Genomic DNA, 22,904 nt, shown 5'->3' with positions numbered 1-22,904 from the left:
TAATCAAACTAAGGGAATCAGGATATTTCAGTAAATTGACAAGCGTCAGAAGGAAGGACTTGACTGGGCACTACTTTCTAAAATAATATGGTGATCAGATTCAAATTGCATTTTGAAATTACGCAATTACACGTTTTATATTATCAAAGCCTACCTTTAATGAGAGAGTTTAAAATAAAATATACTGAAGAGTTTATCTCAGCAGGAATGGTTTGAGGATGTGCGGAGATCTTGGCTGAAAGTTTTACTGCTAGAACACTTCCTATCTACTAAACTCCCTATCCACTAGGACAACAGAATTAGTTGGCTGTCTTCCTTATAATGTGGAGCCAAATTGTGGTCACATTAAGGCAGCACATTAGCTAAAGTGCTAGACCTGAGCCTGGCATCTTAAACCACCAGCACTTCAAACGGTATTTCCTTTAAGGTCCTACATTTCACTTTTATAATGTCCTCGATCTGGTGTTTAAGAGTAAATGCATACACAATCAGTTTAGATAACACTCTGCCACGTTATTGCATTGTCAGTGACATGAAATATTAAAACAGTGTTCAAATTAACACCTGCAGAAAATTCAGCACCACAGAGAAAAGGAGAATGCAATACACAACGCTGAATCTATCTCTCTTACTCCCAAAGCCACACAAGCACTTGCATCCTCGCTGCCCAAGCAAATCTATTCTGGCCCATTACACACTCAGCGCTGACAGACAGGAGGCCAGCATGGCAAAGCACACTATATAAAATCGATTACCTCTACAGGTGTTCAGAGAAGATCTTGCACAGACTTGGCAAGAACCATATCAGTAAACATGGAGCTCTGGCTTTTTGGTCAACTGCATGTGCATCACTGGCTTTTCATTTCAATTGTTAACACTGAAAATACAGTCTAAAAATAGTAGTGAGCAGTGTGCTTTTGACTACAAAAAGGTAAAGGTCGGGACTAGCTCAAGATGTCACACATAGAAAGCGGCCACTCAGTAAGTAGAATTTGCACCCTAGACAAATATTTTGTGTTTCTGCTTTCTAGAAATATACCAATATATACTGAAAATAAATCAAAGCACCACTGTTAGAAATGGGGTCATTGGTTGGCAGTCAGGTTACGCCACCCAAGCAAGGACCCTCACTCTAGTCAGGGTAAGACACACACAATCCAAATTATCCTGTGCCCACCCTCTGGTAGCTTGGCACTGAGCAGTCAGTCTTAACTTAGATGGCAATGTGTAAAGTATTTGTGCAATAAATGATGCAATGACACAGTGGAACACTGCAAGAAGAAACCACACAAGTTTAGAAAAATATAAGATATTTATCTGATAAAAAGCAGGTCAAAACGATCAAGATTTGATAAGTATATGTTGAAATATCACTGTTAAAATGATAAACAGAGTCTTTAGTTCCTAAAAAGAAACAAGTGTCTCTTGCAAGCACAAAGTACCTGCATTGCATCTAAATTATCCGCATGGGACCGCAGAGGAGGAGATGGGTGGAAACGGGGAGGTGTGTGTTGGTTTCTACGGGCGCACACAGACAATGCGTTGCTTCTTTTCCACGCAGCAAGGACTTTGCGTCGATTTCTGGCGCGCAGGCATGGGTCCTCTTCGGATTGTGGGGAATTTGGACGCCTCAGGGACGATGCGGAGAAATCCTGGGCGTGCAGGATGAAGTCTCAGGAGCTGTGACTATCTCGTGGGCGATGTGGGGAAGTTTCTGTCTCACGCCAGGTGCTGCGCCGATTCCTTCTGCAGGAAGTCTGGCTGCGTTGTTCAGGCTCGGCAATGCGTCGATCCGGTGTGCCATGCATCGAAGTTCTGGTTGCAACTGTCATGACCACACAAACTTGCCAAGTCAAATCAAAGAAGTGCATGAGAAAAGCAAAGAGATATCCTCAGTGGAGACAGCAAAGCCCAAACTGGAAGAAGGTTTGCAGAGTAATCTTGCGCTTATTTCAAAGGAAGAATCAAGAAGAGAAGATCCAAGATGGCCGCTGTGAGTCCTGAAGGTTAGTTACAGTCCTAGTCTTGCAATCGGTTGGTTGCTAGGTTACGAGCTCTCCAGATGGAAGCCTTGCACTTCAACTGAGGTCTGACAGGAATCAGCTGTGTGGAGAGAGAGCGCGCTTCAGAACAGAAACTCCTGTGAGGTAAAATTACATTTGAAGATTATATTACAGAAAACGGATAAATACTGTCAAGGTTTATTCGAAGAGTTTGATAGTAGACCGTTCCCGTGGAATTCGGCAAGGCTACAGAGTTAATGTATGAATTAACCTTATGTTTACAAGGTTCTTGTTTAAGATATTAAAGTCAAAGAAAAAACGAACTTTAAAAGAGCAAGTATCTACAAATGTCAAGGTTATAAACGAAGGCCAAGTTTAAAGGAGAAACGAACTGTTAACAAATAAGCATTTACAAATCCAATGGTAATAAACCAAAATAGAGTTTAAAAGAGAAACAAACTTAAATAAACAAGCATTTACAACTACAAGTTATCGACAGATGTCGAAGTAAGGAAGGAGAAACTAACTGTAATAAAGAAGCATTTACAAATACAAGTTATCAACAAATGTTGAAGTAAGAAAGGAGAAACGAACTTTAATAAACAAGCATTTACAAATACAAGTATTGACAGAAGTCACAATAAGACAGGAGAAATTAAATAACATCAGCTGATTTGAAGAACGCATTATCACCAACTATATATATATATATAGCAACATAAAACCAATCTCTAACAAAGGTTGAGAAGTTCTTCCAGAATCAGTAATAAGCATTTTTTAAGAAGAGCTATCATTTATAGAGAGAAGCAAGGCTACAGAGAACTCAGGGTGAGTGACGAAATAATAGAATGAAAGAGAATTAAGTGTTGAGAGTAGAAAGTGAAAAACCGATGTTGTATGTCCCTAGTAATTGCGACTGTGACTCTTGCAGGTGCTGTATCCAATCTTAGATGTGAAGAGGCAGACTGAGCACTGGCGTTCATCATCTCTGTGGCAGTCTCTCTACCATCCCATTCCCCTTTCCCCCTCCGGGGTACTCAGCACGAAGGATTAATATTCGTTGTGAGTAGCTCGGGTCGGGACTGAGGAGTTATCTTCTGCTTCTGAGGAAATCGAATTGAAGTATCCTGACAGATTGAAGTGCCATCACCCTAATTTTAGGGAAAAAACAGATTTCCTCCTGAGCAGAATGGCAGAAGGAATTGATATAAAAGCACTAGCCACCGTTTTGGAAGGGTTACAGAAACAATTAAATAACACCATAGAAGAAACAGTCCAAATAAAACAGCGAATAAATGAGTTAGGGAACACCGCTAAATCAAATGAATCTGTGTTTTCACAAATCCCTAGCCCTTCACAGTCTGCAGGTATATCCACTCAAGTAATTCATGCAGTTTCCCCTATTATTCCTTTGGCTCAACCCGAGCGCTTCGGTGGGGATCCAAATAAGGCGCAGATTTTTCTGACCCAATGCTCATTGCATTTTTTATGTAGACCAGTCATTTTTTCCGAAGACCAGTCCAAAGTGGCATTTATATTGTCTTATCTGACAGGAGATGCGGCTGCATGGTCCATGCCAATAATTTCCAGAAATGATCCTATTTTATATAATTTCCAAAACTTCAAGGAAAAGTTCTTAAGAATATTTGATCGGTGAACTGCAGCTCAAGCCACTGACAATGAACTACTGGAAATCAGGCAGGGTAATAAAGATCTAGTAGCCTATCTGGCTCATTTCAATAAACTCATTGTAGAGACTGCCTGGCCGGAGTCAAAAAGAGCCGCCATATTTTATCGTGGACTGAGAGATGAATTGAATGATGCCTTAGCACAAGTTCCAAATAGACCCACCGAAATTTCGGAGTTAATTGATCTTGTGTTACAGATTGACCACCGGTTAACTGAACGAAGAGCAGAAAAGAGAAGAGAGTATCGACCATTTCCCCTGAGAATTGATTGTGTAAGAAATGAACATACGAGAGCCGGAGAAGGGATAAAGATAGAAGAACCAATGCAAATTGGTTCCATCCGAGGTCCTTTATCTAAGGAAGAAAAAGAGAAAAGAAGAGTGAATCAACTATGTTTAGATTGCGGTGCATCTGGGCATTTTGTTAAAAACTGTCCCAAGAAACCCAAAGCTCTTCAGTCGGGAAAAGGCCAGCTTCATCAGTAGAGGGAGTTGCCCTGATGAAAGCAGAACCCAAGACAACTCCTTTAGATCAACGAGTGGCGAATACCTTACAAACCGCAGCGCCACATTTGGTACAAACAGTATCAGTTAAGACCCTTGAGAAGGAAATTCAAGGGATCTCAGTTATGATAGACTGTGGAGCTACGGGCAACTTCTGTGATATCAAATACGCTCGTAAAATGGGTATTCGATTTATCAAGAAATCTACTTTGGAAGTAGTAAGAGCTGTGGATGGAACCAATCTTTCTTCAGGATCCATTTCCCATGAGACCGAACCAATTCAGATGCAAGATTTTGGTGGACATCAGGAGCAGATAATCTTTAATTTGATAGATGCTCCACAATTTCAACTCATTTTGGGTCTGCCCTGGCTTACAGAACATAATCCACAAATTGATTGGAGCAAAAGAACGATCAAGATGAATTCCTCTTACTGCAAAGAGAATTGCTTTCATGATGGAGTGGAAGTGTCCACCAAGTCCCAAGCGGCCTGTTTATCATCACACTCTTCAGTGATCTGTGCACTAAAGACAGCAGAAATCCCAAAAGAATATGAGGATTTAGTCGCCGTTTTTGATGAAAAGGAGGCTGAGAAATTGCCACCACATCGACCCTACGACTGCAAAATTGAACTGGAGCCAGGTGCGATATTGCCATGTAGCAGAATATACGCATTGACCGAAGCAGAGAATCAACATTTAAAGGAGTATTTGGATCAATATCTTGCTAATGGTTTTATTCGTCCTTCTGAATCTCCAGTGTCATCCCCACTATTTTTCATACCAAAGAAGGGTGGCAGTCTTCGAACTTGCATTGATTATCGAGCCCTCAATCAGGTTACCATCAAGAATCGATACCCACTGCCTTTAGTGTCAGTTTTATTAGATCAAGTAAAGAATGCTAGAATCTATACCAAATTGGACCTGCGAGGAGCATACCATTTGATTCGAGTGGCTTCAGGGGATGAATGGAAAACCGCTTTTCGGACTCAATACGGATTATTTGAATATCAAGTGATGCCTTATGGGTTATGCAATGCTCCCGCTGCCTTCCAGCATTTCGTTAATGATATATTACGAGAATTCCTCGACCGGATTGCCGTGTTTTATACAGATGACATTTTAATCTTTTCCGACAATCTACAGGAGCACATTTCCCATGTTTGATCCATCCTCACACGGTTGCAAGAAAACCATCTCTATGTAAAATTGGAGAAGTGTGCATTTCATGTGGAACGATTTGAGTTCTTAGGATTCATTTTGTCACCAGGAGTTAGTATGGATCCTGCCAAGATAAAGACAGTGCAACATTGGCCTTCTCCTTGCAATGTCAAAGAGATCCAGAGTTTCTTGGGGTTCGCTAATTTTTATCAAAGATTCATATCCAATTTTTCTCAAACAGTTACACCCATTACTCGATTGTTGAAGAAAGGAGTGAAGTTTGAGTGGACAAAAGAAGCTGAAAATGCTTTTAATTTTTTGAAGAACTCCTTCGTCTCAGCTCCAATCTTGCTCCACCCCAATCCAGATGAGCCATATTATGTGGAGGCAGATGCTTCAGATGTTGCCATAGGAGGTATCCTTTCCCAGCGTCATAAAGATACAGGACAATTACATCCAGTGGCCTATTTCTCTCAAAAATTAACACCACCAGAGATAAATTATTCAATTGCGGATAAGGAGCTATTGGCAGTCAAAGAAACTTTTCGTGAGTGGAGGCATTACATTTTGGGAGCTAAGCATAAAGTGACCGTTTACACAGACCACCGAAATTTACAGTTTTTAAAATCAGCTCGAACTCTAACAGCTAGACAACTGCGTTGGTCCCTATATTTTGCAGACTTTGATTTTGTTATCACTTTCAGACCAGGAAAAGTAAATGGGAAGGCAGATGCTCTATCTCGAATTGATACCGGTGCAGTTAAAGAGCCTCCAGAAAAAGAATGATTATTGCACAAGAGAAGTTCATATCTGCCATATTGTATGAAAATTTAACCAAAGAAATTCAAGAAAACTTAACAATCGAAGGAATGCTGAAGTGGTCCAAAGAAGGCCACGGAAGAGAAATCAAAAAAGGTTTGCCATACTTTAAAGGTGCACTGTATGTTCCGACTGTGGAGCTGCAAGAAAAAATTCTTCAGGCTTATCATGACGATCAATTGGCTGGACACAAAGGAATTCAAAAGACTCAAAATCTAATACAACAAGAATTTTGGTGGCCAAAAATGAAAACTCAGATAAGACAATATGTGTCAACTTGTGACAAATGTCAAAGAGGGAAATCAAATAGAACAGCTTCACAAGGTCTGTTAAGACCTTTGCCCACTGCACCCCATGCCTGGCATACTGTTACTATGGATCTTATAGTGGACCTCCCTAGTAGCCAAGGTTTTAACACTATCCTAGTTTTTGTAGACACTTTCACTAAAATGGCGCATTTCATTCCTTTGAAAGAAATCCCTCGAGCCCCACAGGTTGCACAGTTGTTTACACAACACATAGTACGCGCCCATGGTATCCCAAAAATTCTAGTTTCAGACAGGGGGTCCCAATTTGTTTCTCGCTTTTGGAAGGCCTTTAGTAAAAGATTAGGAATTGATTCTCGTTACTCTACCAGTTACCATCCTGAAACCGATGGGCAAACAGAGAGAGTGAATCAAGAGTTAGAACAGTATTTAAGACTCAATTTATTCGATAAAGAGAAGGAATGGCCCGAGTTGATGTGGGCAGCTGAATTTGCTTACAATAATGCTGTTCATTCCACCACTGGGTTCACCCCTTTTATCTGAACCATGGTAGACATCCTAATGTAATGTTGGGTAAAGAAGATGATTCAGTGCCTGCAGTAGAAGAGATGGTGAGGGATTTGCAGACCACGTTAGTTAGGGCTAGAAAAAACATCATTCAAGCAAAAGACTCATATAAGACTCAGGCTGATAGGAAAAGAAGAGAGAGCCCCATTTATTCGAAAGGAGACAAAGTTTGGTTATCCACTCGTCATTTACGTCTCAAAGGAAATCGCAAATTTCAGCCACGATTTATAGGCCCATTCAAATTTGACAAGATGATCAATCCAGTGGCAGTTAAATTGCAGTTGCCAGCTCATCTAAAGATACATCCTGTTTTCCATGTTTCCTTGTTAAAGAACAGTCCTCCAAATTTACGTCAAAACTCCCCTCCAATTCCTATCCAGATTAGCTCTGCAGAAGAGTATGAGGTCAATCAAATCTTAGATTCCAAAATCCGTAATGGCCAGCTTTATTATCTAATTGATTGGAAAGGTTATGGTCCAGAGGAACGATCCTGGGAGCCGCACGAGTATGTATATGCTTCAAGATTAGTGAGAAACTTTCATAGAACCTACCCAAGCAAACCTAAATTGGAGAACTGTTCCTTGAGGGGGAGTACTGTCATGACCACACAAACATGCGAAGTCAAATCAAAGAAGTGCATGAGAAAAGCAAAGAGATATCCTCAGTGGAGACAGCAAAGCCCAAACTGGAAGAAGGTTTGCAGAGTAATCTTGCGCTTATTTCAAAGGAAGAATCAAGAAGAGAAGATCCAAGATGGCCGCTGTGAGTCCTGAAGGTTAGTTATAGTTCTAGTCTTGCAATCGGTTGGTTGCTAGGTTACGAGCTTTCCAGCTGGAAGCCTTGCACTTCAACTGAGGTCTGACAGGAATCAGCTGTGTGGAGAGAGAGCGCGCTTCAGAACAGAAACTCCTGTGAGGTAAAATTACATTTGAAGATTATATTACAGAAAACAGATAAATACTGTCAAGGTTTATTCGAAGAGTTTGATAGTAGACCGTTCCCGTGGAAGTCGGCAAGGCTACAGAGTTAATGTATGAATTAACCTTATGTTTACAAGGTTCTTGTTTAAGATATTAAAGTCAAAGAAAAAACGAACTTTAAAAGAGCAAGTATCTACAAATGTCAAGGTTATAAACGAAGGCCAAGTTTAAAGGAGAAACGAACTATTAACAAATAAGCATTTACAAATTCAATGGTAATAAACCAAAATAGAGTTTAAAAGAGAAACAAACTTAAATAAACAAGCATTTACAACTACAAGTTATCGACAGATGTCGAAGTAAGGAAGGAGAATCTAACTGTAATAAACAAGCATTTACAAATACAAGTTATCAACAAATGTTGAAGTAAGAAAGGAGAAACGAACTTTAATAAACAAGCATTTACAAATACAAGTATTGACAGAAGTCACAATAAGACAGGAGAAATTAAATAACATCAGCTGATTTGAAGAACGCATTATCACCAACTATATATATATATACATAGCAACATAAAACCAATCTCTAACAAAGGTTGAGAAGTTCTTCCAGAATCAGTAACAAGCATTTTTTAAGAAGAGCTATCATTTATAGAGAGAAGCAAGGCTACAGAGAACTCAGGGTGAGTGAAGAAATAATAGAATTAAAGAGAATGAGGTGTTGAGAGTAGAAAGTGAAAAACTGATGTTGTATGTCCCTAGTAATTGCGACTGTGACTCTTGCAGGTGCTGTATCCAATCTTAGATGTGAAGAGGCAGACTGAGTACTGGCGTTCATCATCTCTGTGGCAGTCTCTCTACCATCCCATTCCCCTTACTCCCTCCGGGGTACTTGGCACGAAGGATTAATATTCGTTGTGAGTAGCTCGGGTCGGGACTGAGGAGTTATCTTCTGCTTCTGAGGAAATCGAGTTGAAGTATCCTGACAGCAACGCTGGCGCTGCGTCGATCTCCAGTCGGGAAACCAGGCTGCGTCGTTCCGGTTCGGCAATGCAGTGATTTTCTCACCGCAGGCTGTGCGTCAATTTTCGTCGCACAAGGAGTTCTTAACAGAGATGAAGTCTTTTTGGCCTTGAAACTTCAGGATACAGGAGGTAAGCTCAATCCAAGCCCTTGGAGAGCACTTCTCAGCAGAGCCAGAGGGCAGCAAGGCATCAGTCCTTTACAGCAAAGCAGTCAGGTGAGTCCTTTGGCAGACAGGCAGCTTCTCATAGCAGAATGCAGGTTCTGGTGCAGAGTTTTCTTTCCCAGGAAGTGTCTTGTCAATAAGTGTCTCAGTTGGTAGGGTCAGGGACCCGGTTTAAATACCCAACTGTGCCTTTGAAGTGGGGGAAACGTCGTGGCTTAGAAGTGCACAAGGTCCCATTTCAGTTCCATCCTGTCTGCCAGGGTCCCAGTAGAGGGTTCGGCAGTCCATTGTGTGAGGGCGGGCCACTGTACTTTGATGTATAAGTGTCAGGCCCTCCACCTTGCCAGCCCAGGAACACCCATTCAGTATGCAGATATGTGCAGGTGTGACTGAGCATCCTGTGTTTGGGGTTGTCTGAGTGAAATGCACAAGGGAGCTGGTAACTAACCCAGTCAGTTGTGGATTGTAAGGATTTAAGTGCAGAGAAATGCTCACTTTCTAAAAGTGGCATTTCTAAAATAGTAATATTAAATCCAACTTCACCAGTCAGCAGGAGTTTGTATTACCATTCTGGCCATACTAAATATGACCCTTGTTACTCCTTTCAGATCACAATCTACCACTCAAACACTATGTGAGGGTAGCCTCAATGCTAGCCTATGAAAGAAGCAGGCCTGACAGCAGTGTAAAACAAGTTTAGGAGTTTTACACTACCAGGACATATAGAACACACATGCTCATGTCCTGCCTTTTACTTACATAGCACCCTGCCCTATGGGTTTCCTTGGGCCCACCTTAGGTGTGACATATCTAGAAAAAGGGGAGTTTAAGGTTTGGCAAGTACTTTTAAATGCCAAGTCGATTGGCAGTGAAACTGCACACACAGGCCTTGCAATGGCAGGCCTAAGACATGGTTAAGGGGCTGCTTATGTGGGTGGCACAATTAGTGCTGCAGGCTCACTAGTAGCATTTAATCTACAGGCCCTGGGCACATGTAGCACACTTTACTAGGGACTTATAAGTAAATTAAATAAGCCAGTTAGGTATGAGCCAATGTCATCCTGTTTTAAGGGAGACAGCATATGCACTTTAGCACTGGTTAGCAGTGGTAAAGTGTGCAGAGTCCTAAAACCAGCAAAAAAAGTGTAAAAGTTGAGGATAACCACCCTAAGGCTGTCAGGTCTAACAACCACACACATATTTTTTTAGAATTGGACTCATGCACCCTCAAGAGTGAGTTGGAATCCTTGTTTCAGCAACGGGGAGGGTGTGGTGAATTCATTTTAGTTTCCCACAGGGACAAAGGAGCCAGCTTAGCCTTTGGCTTGCAGGCATGGTTGCCCCCATCACCTAGTGGCCTTTTACCTACTTAGCATGTTCTGTTTTCTTCCATTTATTTTATTATTTCTTCTACCATGCTGCCATTGCTTACATTTTATAAGAAATGTTTTGATTTTGATTTTTACCATTCCGACAATGTGTCATTATCAGCATCATGATCAGTGATGTACGTAGGTATTATCATCATGTCCCTTTCTCACTTATGTGTGACAGGAACATAATGGATACTTGTTCAGGATTGTTTATGTAACTGTCGACACCAATCTGCCACATTATCAGTTGTTTGGGTACATACCTGCGTCGGGGATCCTACATGATCAATATAAATACACCACACACGGACAAGGCCATTAGAGGGGTTCCTTCCAGATGCCATCTATGCTGCACGTCACCTTGCTGCAGAACTCAGCCATTGTGTCACCACAGAGTCTGATCTAGTGACCTCATTACAAGGAAACAAGGGTTGGGGGGCACTCCTCATGGACATGTTACTGGCAGATTAGGGTTCATCATAACTAGCTCTCGTTAGAGTACAGTTTAGGCTTTCTAGGTTAGGAATTTTATATCTTATGTTTGTTGTACAAATGATGGGGGGTTTTATATTCACAACTCTCATCTTCACAATTTTTATCACTGTTCATTATCCTAATCATTGCAGCTCATTCATTTCATTGTAGATTGCAGTCTCTTCAATAAATCTACTGAAAACTGTCCTGCATCTCCTTTATTGCCTATGTGTGTATGAGACGTGTTGCTAACAAAGAAAAGGGTAACTTCTGTTCCACCTCGACTCCCTTGAAAAGTCGCAATCTGGAGTCCATGCGTAATACTGCCAGAAATAAACTTTGCTGTCTGAGTTTTGCTGAAGTACTGCTTATAAGCCAGGAGGGTTGGGCTGACAGTTGGGACTTGTTGTAGGAGTGACTTAGTCGTCTACAAATATAAGTGCTGTCTCCCCTGAACTAGCAGTCTTGCTAAGGAGCGAAAGTCCAACTACGACAAGCTCTCATATATTTGCTGTGATCTGGAAAACCTAAGAACAACATTTAGGTAATAAAAAATTGGAATTAGGGGCCTGATAAACAAAGCCATTTTGCAGCTGCAAAACCAGCAATTCACAAAATCACAGATTAGAGATCTTAAATGTATATTTCTTATGTACTAAACCCCTTCTGATGATTCGGTAACACATTATTGAATTGCAACACAGAAACCTGTAACAAATTGCTATTTGGATGGGGTGTCTTTATACAGCGATTTGTTAAGGTATTTATCAATGTTTTGCAACTGAATTCCAGCTACAATATAACAACATTTTACCAACATCTCAAAGGAATTTCGCAAATGGGAAGGGGTACCCTTATGAACCGTTCTTCTTTGAGAATGTAAAAAAAAGGAGCTGAATTAAAAAAAGTTGACCTTATTTAAAATGCAATCATGGACATGATGGTCTGCTGACCCCAGGAAGACATCATCCCTGTGATGGGTGTCATACATTCATAGTGAGTCATAGTTTGTGACCTACTTCATTAATATTGTTGAGGTAGGTCTGAATGTGACCCACTGCGCTTCAACATTTTGTGAACTGACCTATCAGTATAGAGATCGATTTGCAAAATTCCTTTCTTTTTGCAAAAAGTCAGTGCCGAATTTGCAACCATTTTTTGTGAAAGGAACTGTCATGCATTGGGCCTCAAATCCCCTCATTAACTTATTCTGAAGCCAAGACGACATAGCAGGGAAAAGGTTGAAATAACTTAATTTCAGTTTAAAAAAGTGGAAGCCTACCAACTAAATTGTAAATGTTGGCATGTGCAATATGTGATGTGCCTAATCAAACTGGTCACCATAAAAGCAAATCAAAAATAAGAGAAGGCATATAATCAGTGTAAGTAAATTGGAAATTGGAAACAAATTGAAATACACAAACAATTTAAAAGGTGCACTCGCTTTGATGTCACTGAAATGTTCCACTGATAAAAAAACCACAGTACTCATTAGAAGACTACAGATGATTCAGAATGCAACAGCAAGATTCACCCTCAACCTGGCCAGGAGGACCCACATCACCTAGCATCTCAAAAACCTCCACTGGCTCCCCACTCAGGAAAGAGGTCTATTCAAGCTCCTCACCCACGCCTACAAAGCCCTCCACAACTGTGGACCCGCCTACTTGAACTCAGCCCGAATTTCCACCAATCCCCCAGAAACTTCTGCTCATCTCACCAAGCCCTCGCCCAGATATCGCCAAGATATCACGCATTTGAGGTGGCAGCACAGGAGGTCGCTCCTTCTCCTACCTCGCCGCCAAGTCCTAGAAAGACATTCCCCTCCACCTCTGCACTGCACCCTCGCTGACCCACTTCAAAAAAGGACTCAAAACCTGGCTCTTCGACTGACACAGCAGCACAGTGCCTGGAGACTGGCTAGGGTGAGAAGTAGCGCTATATAAATAATAAAACTGATTGACTGATTGTGATAGGCAACTGTGCGATTTCAAAAACATTTCAGTGGCTTCAAACCCCACCCCCAGGAAAATGCCTGAAAAGTTGAGGGGACACAACCCCCTAAAGATATTCCGTCTGACTTTAGATATGTCTAGCCAGCTCTCAGACACCTGTAGCCCACTCTCAGACAGATAGGTAAATCAGAATTGTTACAGCGCAGGTAAGTAGCTTGTTGAGAGTTGTGCTTAGTAACTTTACTTCATGGTACTTTACAACACAGGTAAGTGCATATTTTAACAGTTTTAATTGACACAACATTAGGTTTCGGTATATACATTTTTTTAATAGAATTTTTATATCACCAATCAAGTGGTAATTGACATCACCTTTGACCACATGATGGACACACAGATTATGTGTTAAATTACCCATATAAGATGTTTTTCACTCTTTAATTACTGCTATTTACAAACGTAACAAACAAAATACCTTCACAGATTTGAATCTGGTCACTCCCTTTTTAAACCTTAACCCTATCCAAAAACAAGTCTGTAAGCTATTCACCTTAACCGTATCACTCTCTAAAAGACTCCAAATGAATCACAATTTTAAGTCAAGAGGTTGACAGGCATGCATTTACCAAAGATAAGACACCTTCTGCCAGGTCCTATAGACAACCCTCCCTAATTTGCTAAAATACAATGCACACATCCTTAGATAAGCACAATGGCATACAACCTTAGAGTCATGCTTACAACCACTATGTGAGTTAAATCATCTCTAAGTTGGTCACCCTTACATTTTACATCTTTCAATAATCCACCATGCCTCAAAATAATTAGCAAAGGTATATAAAAAAAATCTACACCTCATAAATGTCCATAGAATTTGTCTAGAGCAACATCTAACAACTATTTAACATGAGCACGGGCACAGACATCAACTGGTGGACAATATATTGTGAAGAGAAACTGTATCTTTTCTCACATTGTTTTTGCAAGATGGTTTGTCTTTAAGCCACAACCTAATTTGAAACATGCCTATGAAATCCACCTCAGGGTTGCTTAGTCTTTATCCTGTTGAACATGCAGGACTGCTGAAACCGTACTAGTTGGTAAACCGTGCACTGTATAACATTAATCATGAACAGCCATAGTTCCTTCCAGTTCTTACCCTATTTTCATTATATGTACACACAGGTGTGCACACAGTACTATGCTGTATAGAACTATCTGGTATTTACTACCAACTTAAAAAAAGATGTAATGGTTTATAGAGTAATGTAAAGAGCAGTATCATGGGTGATGTTATCAGTGATTTCATTAGTGATGTCATCAGTGATGTAACTTGAGATGCTATCAGTTATGGCATTTATTGTATCATTTAATGTAATGTGTGACATTGCAAGTAGTGCATGATGGGGTGCAGGTTATAGTTAGTTCACTGAATTATAACTGGCAAATTTCAGAATCAATCTCTCTTCTTTCTCTCTCTCTCTCTCTCTCTCTCTCTCTCTCTCTCTCTATATATATATATATATATATATATATATATATAATACAGTCTAAGCAGAGATGCAAAGGTACCATTGTGAAGTAAAGGTAATCATTATACAATTAATGTGATGTAATCTCCTATAATTTAATAACATGCAATGTGACACCTGACATTGTACCATCAGATGCCCCTCAGAAACTCCCAGCACACCTTCATGTACTACCAGCAGACTCTTAAAGATCCTCAGTCTGCATTCCACCAACTCCCTGCTTACCTTAAACTTAATGTTTCCCAGAAAATACCATAGATTCTCCGCCTGCCTTTAGATACTCCCAACTGCCCTTTAGACACCACTCAGAGACTGTTTGCCTGCCTTTTGACACCCCTAGCCTTTCTCTAACCATCTACAGGTGATCCCAGAGACTCTCAGGGCATAATCAGACACCCTCATGTTGCCCTCAGTATTCACAGCTGGACTGCTTCATTGAGTTTTCATGTGCATTTAGAGGCCCCTAGTATACCATCAGAGAACACCGGTGTGCTCTCAGTGACAACTATCCTCATTCACCTGCAGCTGGTTCTTACACTCCCTTAACTAGTTTGATCACAAGTTGGCAAACAGATAACTAGCAAACTCTCAAATCCCTTTTGTCTTGTAAACTCTAGGCTGGCCTTAAGACACCCCTTACTTTCCCTGATCCTCAGCTCATCCTCAGACAGTCACAGATGGCCCTTAGATGCCCTCAATGAACTTCAGAGAGCCAGAAATGACTCCAAGTCACCATAAGATAACCCTCTAAGAGTATCATCTTACCACGTATGACATATAACTCACTACCAGCAACTCCAGCTGGTCCTTAAACACTCCAGATGCTCCTTAGAGACACTTTCTATGTCCTCAGTAATTCCAGAAAGCCCTCAGAGACCATCAGCCAGACCGTAGAAAGTTTTGGCTTGACTGCAGCCACCCCAGCCCACTCTGACACACCTCCGGCCCATCCTTAAATTCCATTAACTGACCATCAGTCATCCTCAGAATGCCCTTAAAAGACGTTAAGGCAAAGCTAGCTTTCAGACAGCCTTATTTTATCATTTGCTACCTCAGTTAGCCCTTGATCTACCTTCCAATGACCCCTAGCTCATCGTCTGATCACACTACCAGCCACTCAGAGACGCTGAGCCTATCTTCAGACATTTCACACAAATCTTTGGAGGCCCTCAGTCAGCCACAAGATGCCATTACTCTTCTTTTTTTTATCTGTTTATTAAGTTCACAACTAGAACAAATAAGTAACATAAAGGTATATCAAATGTCGCTTTAGATTACATGTAGAAGGCAATTGTTTTTCCCTCCCAATCATGTAACATCAAGCACCCATTTAAGACATTGAGGCATAGTCATAGTTACACAGTTATCCAGGTGCAAATATACCATGATAGTTGGATTCTGATAAACAGACTTGGCTGCATTCTGGATATGAACTGGCACCAAAAAGGGGCATCTCCCATCATGACTCTACCGTATCCCAGAACATTCCAGGAAACTCCTGATCAGCCTTCAGAAATGTCCAGTAGACTGTCAGCCTGCACCTAGGCACATTCATTTGGAATTTAAACACTGAGAGTTGTCCCTTAGCCTTTCTTCAGACGCTACCATCTGATATTTCAAAAACCCAGGTATACTCTAAGAGACCCTTGGTGTGCCCTCAGACATGTCCAGAACGTCATTAGAATCCATAAGAGTGCACTACTCAAAATCCCTCAGACTGCCTTACCCAGTCCTTAGCTGGCCCTTAAACATTCCAGGCAGCCCTTAGAGACCGTTTATGTGCCATTAGATACATCCAGCATACCTTCTAAAGGCCCTGAGTCTGTCTTTGGTCACGGCTAGCTAGTCCTAACACTCTCTCAGCTAGTCCTTAGACACCCTAAATGTCCTGTCAGCCACTTTCTGCAAGCCTTCCAAGGCGTTGGTTCACCCTAAAAGACCCAAAGCTGAGACTCAGAACTCACCCCAGACACAACCAGCTGCCTAAGGTTTATTATCCACCCTTTTGTTAGCCCTTTGGTTCTTATTCACTGGCTCACCTGGCCTTCATACATCATCAGAGATTCAACTTCAACTAGGCAAAAATGTCCTGGTTTCAAAAAGTTGCTCCAAACCTGCTAGCTAATACCCTTGGCGAGTCTAAAAAGTTTTGTTTGAGCAGAACAAAAATTAAATACATTTTGGCTGGACTAAATGGGATGCACTGGTAGGAGTTAAATGCTGTTGAGAGTTGTGCGATAGCAGACTGTGAAATTTCGAAACTATGTTGACTTTAGGTTAGAAAATTTGTGTAAAGTATTTTTGGGTACTTTATATTTTGTTGCTGTTAGAAACATATTGATAGATAACCATGGACATAGGTGTTTTGTAGAGGATGTATGCAAGATGCTCTTCTGAAGAAGCAGCGGTGGCAGAAGTCAAGTAATCACCCTACCATCAAAACAGGTGGTGAAAATCATCTAAGCTAAAGAGAGTGCACTGCAATATCCAGCAAGGTGTGCAGGATAGAGAAATGCCCAACATCCCTAACACACACAATAGAGAGTCTACCCTGAACTGTGGTGACTCGAGTAAGCCCAAGAGAGAAAAGAAAACCAAAACTGACAGCTACTTCAAATCCCAAAATGACAAGCCACTGAGCAGAATAGCCATAGAAGATGGCCGACAGACTCCAGCAATGGTAGTCCTCTATGACTGTTAGTGGGCCTGCAGCACTTTCAGCCCCTCAGGACCAGCTCTGTGCTTTGCGTGAGGAACTCAGCGAGAACTAGAAGAGGGAGAGACAAAAAGAACGTAAGGTGGATCGGGTGAGTTTTCTATCTGTATTGTCTGGGTGTAAAAGAAGCATTATGCAAGTGATCACAGTAACTAAACAGATTACCTCTTTATTTAAGTAGCAGCACTTGTTGCAACAACCTAAGGCCCGCTGCACCTAACTAAAGGCCAAGTACTGAAGTAACTGCAACCCAAGTAGACAACACAGCCTTGCCATAACGTCAAATTAAAGTTGGGTGCACACTCGAAAGACATGAGCATCTATGAGCATGAGCAACAATGATGTTGTGCAACTGACCAGGTAAAACACAGGATGGAGGGCTATTAAATGCTCATACAGACCCTCCCTACCGAGAAGCTTGCATATACAAGCCAGGTCAATAGTCAGGTTGGTGTGTGCAATGCAAATAACCGATCTGCTTATGGTCCAAATCTAGATCCAGTCTTGGCGTATGACTTGCAAAGAATCATACTGAAAGACAGCCACTTCTCATAAAAATGTTCTCGTTTAAGAAAATGAAGAATTAGATTTTCTTGATAATGCAATATATTCTGTATATGTGGCAAACTCACGACTTAGTTCATTATTTAAAGTGCCATTCCTCTATTAACCAAACATATTTAAATGTCTATTAGAAAAATAAGAATCATAGGACACCATTGTAATCACAGAGCAGTAGTATAAGACAATCTTACACTTCTAATCCAGACTCACAAATGTAGCATGATAAACCACTAGCCACTGATGCACACTGGAACTGCACTTTAAAGTCATAATGCACAGCTGTGTAACTATGGAAGTCTGAAGTAGCAGATGAAGAAAACATACACCATCTTTATGAGTATTTGCCTGACAAGGTACACTAAAAACATATATTTGACCTACACAATTCAAAACTGAAGTAAAAGGTTCATCCAATCCACAAATAAGCATTTTTATACCACAAGAACAACTAAAAACAACCAGCCAGGTGGTGCTTACCCACACACTAAAGCAATAAAAAAAAAAACTGAAAACAAGTTTGCTCCAGGTTTAGGGATAAAATCCTGGAATTCGTTCCTGCACAGACACTCTTTCCTTGCAAAATGGTATTATAAGTGTGAAATTTAAAGAGCAAACAGAAACAATTGGTCTGAGAGAAAACAATTTCTAAAGTGGTCAATGTGCATCTGTTGCTTTACAGCACAATCTTCGAGAGTTGGCCAAATGGCTCACCTTCCATCCCACCAACTCGTTATCAAAGTCTTCTTTGGGCATAAAACCTGACTTCACAAACAACAGCATACATCAATTTATAAACATGTACCAGTAATCCACTTTCTACCAGATGGAGCAAAATAAGGTCAATAAAATAGACATTTACAAATGAACTAGCACTGATTGGAATATTTCACCGTATCTGATACAACTTTATCTTTCTTTAAGGATCCTTATTGTTTTATACGCTAAATTATTCACTCACATTAGGAGATGGATGTTGATAAATATGTTCTTCTCCTAGGACTGTGCGATCTATGTACCCTGCTGCTCCTCCTGTACAATTGGGGTACATTCCAAAATCACCAATGCCACCAGGTCCAAGATAACCCCTACATTGAAAAAAACATGCTAGTTCACAATGATCCGATCAGATGTGTCATTTACAAAGCACTAGCAATGGAATCTTACTGCATGCTTTCTACTGGATGAGTTGAAAGAAAAGAGTGATGAGTTACTTACTAATATTTGGTTTATCTGAAGAAGTCTTCATAGTACAAAATTACCTGGTGCCTTTCTTCTAATGTTGCAAATCAGAAAGCTTAATTTTTTGCTTACACTCGCAGAAATGTCGGGTAGTGAAATCACTGTAATGGCACAATAAACTGGCCTGGGAATTTCAGGAGATGATATTCCAAAATATTTCTTCTGGTAGATTTTATGGCTTCCATTGGCAGCCACAAAGCCACACAAATTGTAGAGCTATGAAGGGGTCACTAAAACCTTATACCTAAGCAACAGACTGTAAAGTTTTATGAAATGAATTTTGGTCGTCATGCTTGGGACAGGAAGACTTTGTCATATGAGATGTTTAAAATGTCATTGGAAACCTCACATTTCCACTTTGCTGTTCCAAGGTACAATTATGAAAACATTTGTAACTTACAACAAGCAAAGGTTATGACTAGGACCCTGATACAAGTAGCATGGTTTTAGGGGGAGAGATACAGTGTAGCCTGAAATAACAATTTCAGACTGTATCTCCACACCTAAATTCAGCTATTCAGGGTTTTTGTCCATGAAATGGGGAAGTATACGTGCCTCTGGAATTATCAGGCCCAAAACCGCATATAGGGGCAAATCCATTTCCCACCTACTCTCAAGCAAGTGGTAAATTGGAGGAGAAGGGCCTGTGTGTGGAGGAGGTTGAGGATAGAGAGGGTGTCAGAATGCAGGAAGGGATGTGGTCTGGCAGTGGGAAGTGTTCTGGGCACCACTACGCATTAGGAGGGGTCAGACAAGGGCTGAGGGACGGGACGCAAGTGTAGCCCGATGTGTCCTTGGTTTTATCAGCCAGGATTTCTAGCTGGCAAAATCTGTCCCAGTGTTCCCACACCTAAAATGCCCAGGTGCTGCCAACTAGTAGTCTGGCCTCAAGTCTGGAGGTAGGTACTCACAAAAATTTCCTAAGGGTACAAGCATATCTCACTGCTGTTGGAAGGAACAGCATTTCTGGCCTGCATCTATTGACCACCAATACATCTCTTGGCACCCATCATCCCTAACATATTCTGTTTGATACACGTGCAGTGCTCCCATGAGCCACTCTAGGGACGCCATCCCAACTTTTAGTCTTCAGTTTCAAATTCCTGCACATTTATAGAATGTCTTAAAGTGTTAATTTTTGCTTTTTTTATTTATGTACACTTTATTAATCTGTTGTTATTATTAAATTTTCTAAGCAGACTGGACCTCATGAGTAGGCTTCGCAGGCACTCAGTGGTCCCTGGTTCACAGGGTAAGCACCATTGCCTTGGGGATTTGACCTGGGGATAAAAACTGACTTCCTAACTTGGGCTTTCGAGAGGATGATGCTGCCATTTCCTTTCTCCCTAACTGCGATGTTAGCCCTCACTACTGCAATGGCAATAGCACTTGGCTTTAATATGGTGCCGCCCACTAAGCAATTGAGATCTGGTCCGATTAGCCAGCCCAATCACAACTCCTGTGGGCTTGTCTCTTCCCTGCGGCCAGGTATCAGTAGCAGTAGATCCATAAGGAGGATGTGCAGCTGCTGTCAAGAGTAGGTTCTGCTGCCTCTGTCGCACGCACCCTTTAGGAATATCTGAGCCCAATGACTGAACAGGACCTCTGCTTCCCTCCCAGCAGTTTGTGAGCTCAAGCCTGGTGTCTCCTCTTGGATCTTTTCAAAGGTCTGAATATGTGGTCATAGGTTGCAGTGCACAGTGTCAGGGGTCCTCAATCAAGTCGGGCACCTGTCCTTTCTCTATTGTACCACTTGCAGCCACACATATACCTAGCACACACAGTCTATGCGCATGCTGTACAACGTTACACCATTCATGTACTGTACTCTCTCAAACACTTCTTTAGAATCTTGAGCATCTCTAAAAACTGGAACTTTTTCCTTATGCTTAGAAAGGTTATACAAGTTAAAAACTGGGCAACGGAAGGTCAGAGGCATGGCTAACCATGTTTTATTCCGTAGTTAAGCCCTGTAGGATCAATGTAGCTTCCTACGACTCCATGACAGATATAATCACAGTCTTGATTAGCGTGAAATTGAAAGGTAGGTAACCAGATTATTTAATTTCTTATTATTGGAAGTAATTATGCTGTCATGCTAGTTCAGCTTATGCATGAATGAAATAAACATGATGGTTGGAATTGATGGGTGTCGAAAGTTTTCATAAGTTAGTTAGCCAAGAAACTTAATTCATGATTTTGACCACCCTCTTTATGGCTTTCTGATATTACATCACAACAGATAAACAAGTACTGGCAAAGCCAATACATTTGGAATTTCTGAGGTGAATGCACATAAATGGATAAATAAGTGAGTGCATGGATAAAGAGGGAGGACACTTAAAGCATGGATTAATGGTTAATTGGATGAGTGAATGAGCACACTAATGGAGGAACTCCTTCTACTGGATCAGGGTCAAGATTGATTTGCATGTGACTGGGACTGAAATGAAATAGCATGATGAACAAAAGAATGATGGGTTGGGAAGCTACCCTAACAGACTGCCAGAGGTTAAGATAAATTGCAAGCATTCCTCCTAAAAAACTTTTATGTGCTTGATATACACCCCAAGTGGCAAGAGTACGTCCAGACATGGGTCCTGTGCTCACTGTGCAACTGACACCAAGCTCTACCTGGCTGATGAGCGCTAATGAGGATGAAACCGGTCTTGGGTTGCTTGTGTTCCGGCTCAGGGAGGACCTGGCCAAACAGTTTGGGTTGGACTGTTCCTACTGGAGAACTGTCAAAACCAATTTGCATATGGTTTGGGTTAAACTGAGGTGGCACAGTGACCAAAAGAACGATGGGTTGGGATAATACCCCAAGCGATTGGCAGTGGTTTGACAAATTGCAAGCATTTCTCCAATAACCTTTTGTGTTTTGATGTAACACCCTGGGTAGCAGGGGAAATCCAGATGCAGGCTCTATGCTCATTATGCCTCTGGAACCAAGTTATACCCAACTGAGGAGCCCTAATCAAGGAACAACTGGTCTTGGATTGTTTGTGTTCTGGTTCAGGGCCTGGCAGTTCGGGATTGGACAGTTCCTAAAGCAGGAGTTTAGAGACTGATTTGCATATGGCTGGTCCAGACTGAAGTAGCATGGTAAGCAAAAGAACAATGAATTGGAATGCTACCCTGAACGATTGCCAGTGGTTAGGCAAATTGCAGCATGTCCCCTCTCATTCTTTGTCCACCTTTATCCTGCCCCTTTTACTTCTTGACCCTTATAATGTATTTCCCACTGCTCAAACAATAAAAATTACATTATATTCACAACAGAACGAAGTGTACATCTAAACAAGCCACACAAGTATTTTGTAGGCTGCTGATAATGTATGGATCCAGAAACCATCAGGACATTCTAGGTTTCTCTACATGTGCTTTACAGTAGATGATGAGGCATAATAAGGCAAATAAAAGAAATTATAACCAATTTTATTATTTTGATATGTGTGAGAACTCAGCAGAAAATAATAAGGCTAAATTAAGACAAAGTTCCAAGGAGCTCACTTCGCTACTAGTCACAAGAATCTACATTTCCTAGTTTTGATGCAGAGAAAGAAAAAACAAAAATAAATCTTGCTTTCTTCTTACTTAGCCATTTGATGTTTTCATGTCGGACTCAAGACAAAGTTGTGATATAGGAAGGAATATTTGATCATGCATAAAATTACATTCTCCAAAAAGTATCTACACAACAAAACACAATTGTTAGAAAAGGTATTATTTATGACTTACTGTGGACAGCCAGGAACTGGTAATAGGAATGTCAGGCAGAGCCAAATGATTTCCAGCACAATCACCAAAATCCACTGAGGCCAGTAAGGTAATACATCTTGAAAGTGAAACTTTATAGACTCCTGAAATAAAGAAATCCAATTATTACCAAAGGAATTGTTTCTACATCACAAATAGCTACAATGCCATTCTTTCT

At 41.0% G+C, this 22,904-nt stretch overlaps 1 protein-coding gene across 1 annotated transcript in view; it reads right to left on the bottom strand.

Annotated features, from left to right (window-relative positions):
- HGSNAT (heparan-alpha-glucosaminide N-acetyltransferase) overlaps positions 1-22,904 on the bottom strand; it is a 307,063-nt gene that overhangs the window by 102,127 nt on the left and 182,032 nt on the right. Inside the window, exons 12-13 of the mRNA XM_069208519.1 lie at positions 22,709-22,830; positions 18,687-18,813 (exon numbers count right to left, since the gene is read on the bottom strand). Coding sequence (XP_069064620.1) covers positions 18,687-18,813; positions 22,709-22,830 — 249 coding nt within the window. The remainder of the gene's footprint in view (positions 1-18,686; positions 18,814-22,708; positions 22,831-22,904) is intronic.

This window comes from Pleurodeles waltl, chromosome 9, assembly GCF_031143425.1.
Source record: "Pleurodeles waltl isolate 20211129_DDA chromosome 9, aPleWal1.hap1.20221129, whole genome shotgun sequence".
NCBI classification, from domain to species: Eukaryota; Metazoa; Chordata; class Amphibia; order Caudata; family Salamandridae; genus Pleurodeles; species Pleurodeles waltl.
The sequence above is the reverse complement of the archived record's forward strand: the minus strand, read 5'-3'. Positions and strand labels throughout refer to the sequence as shown.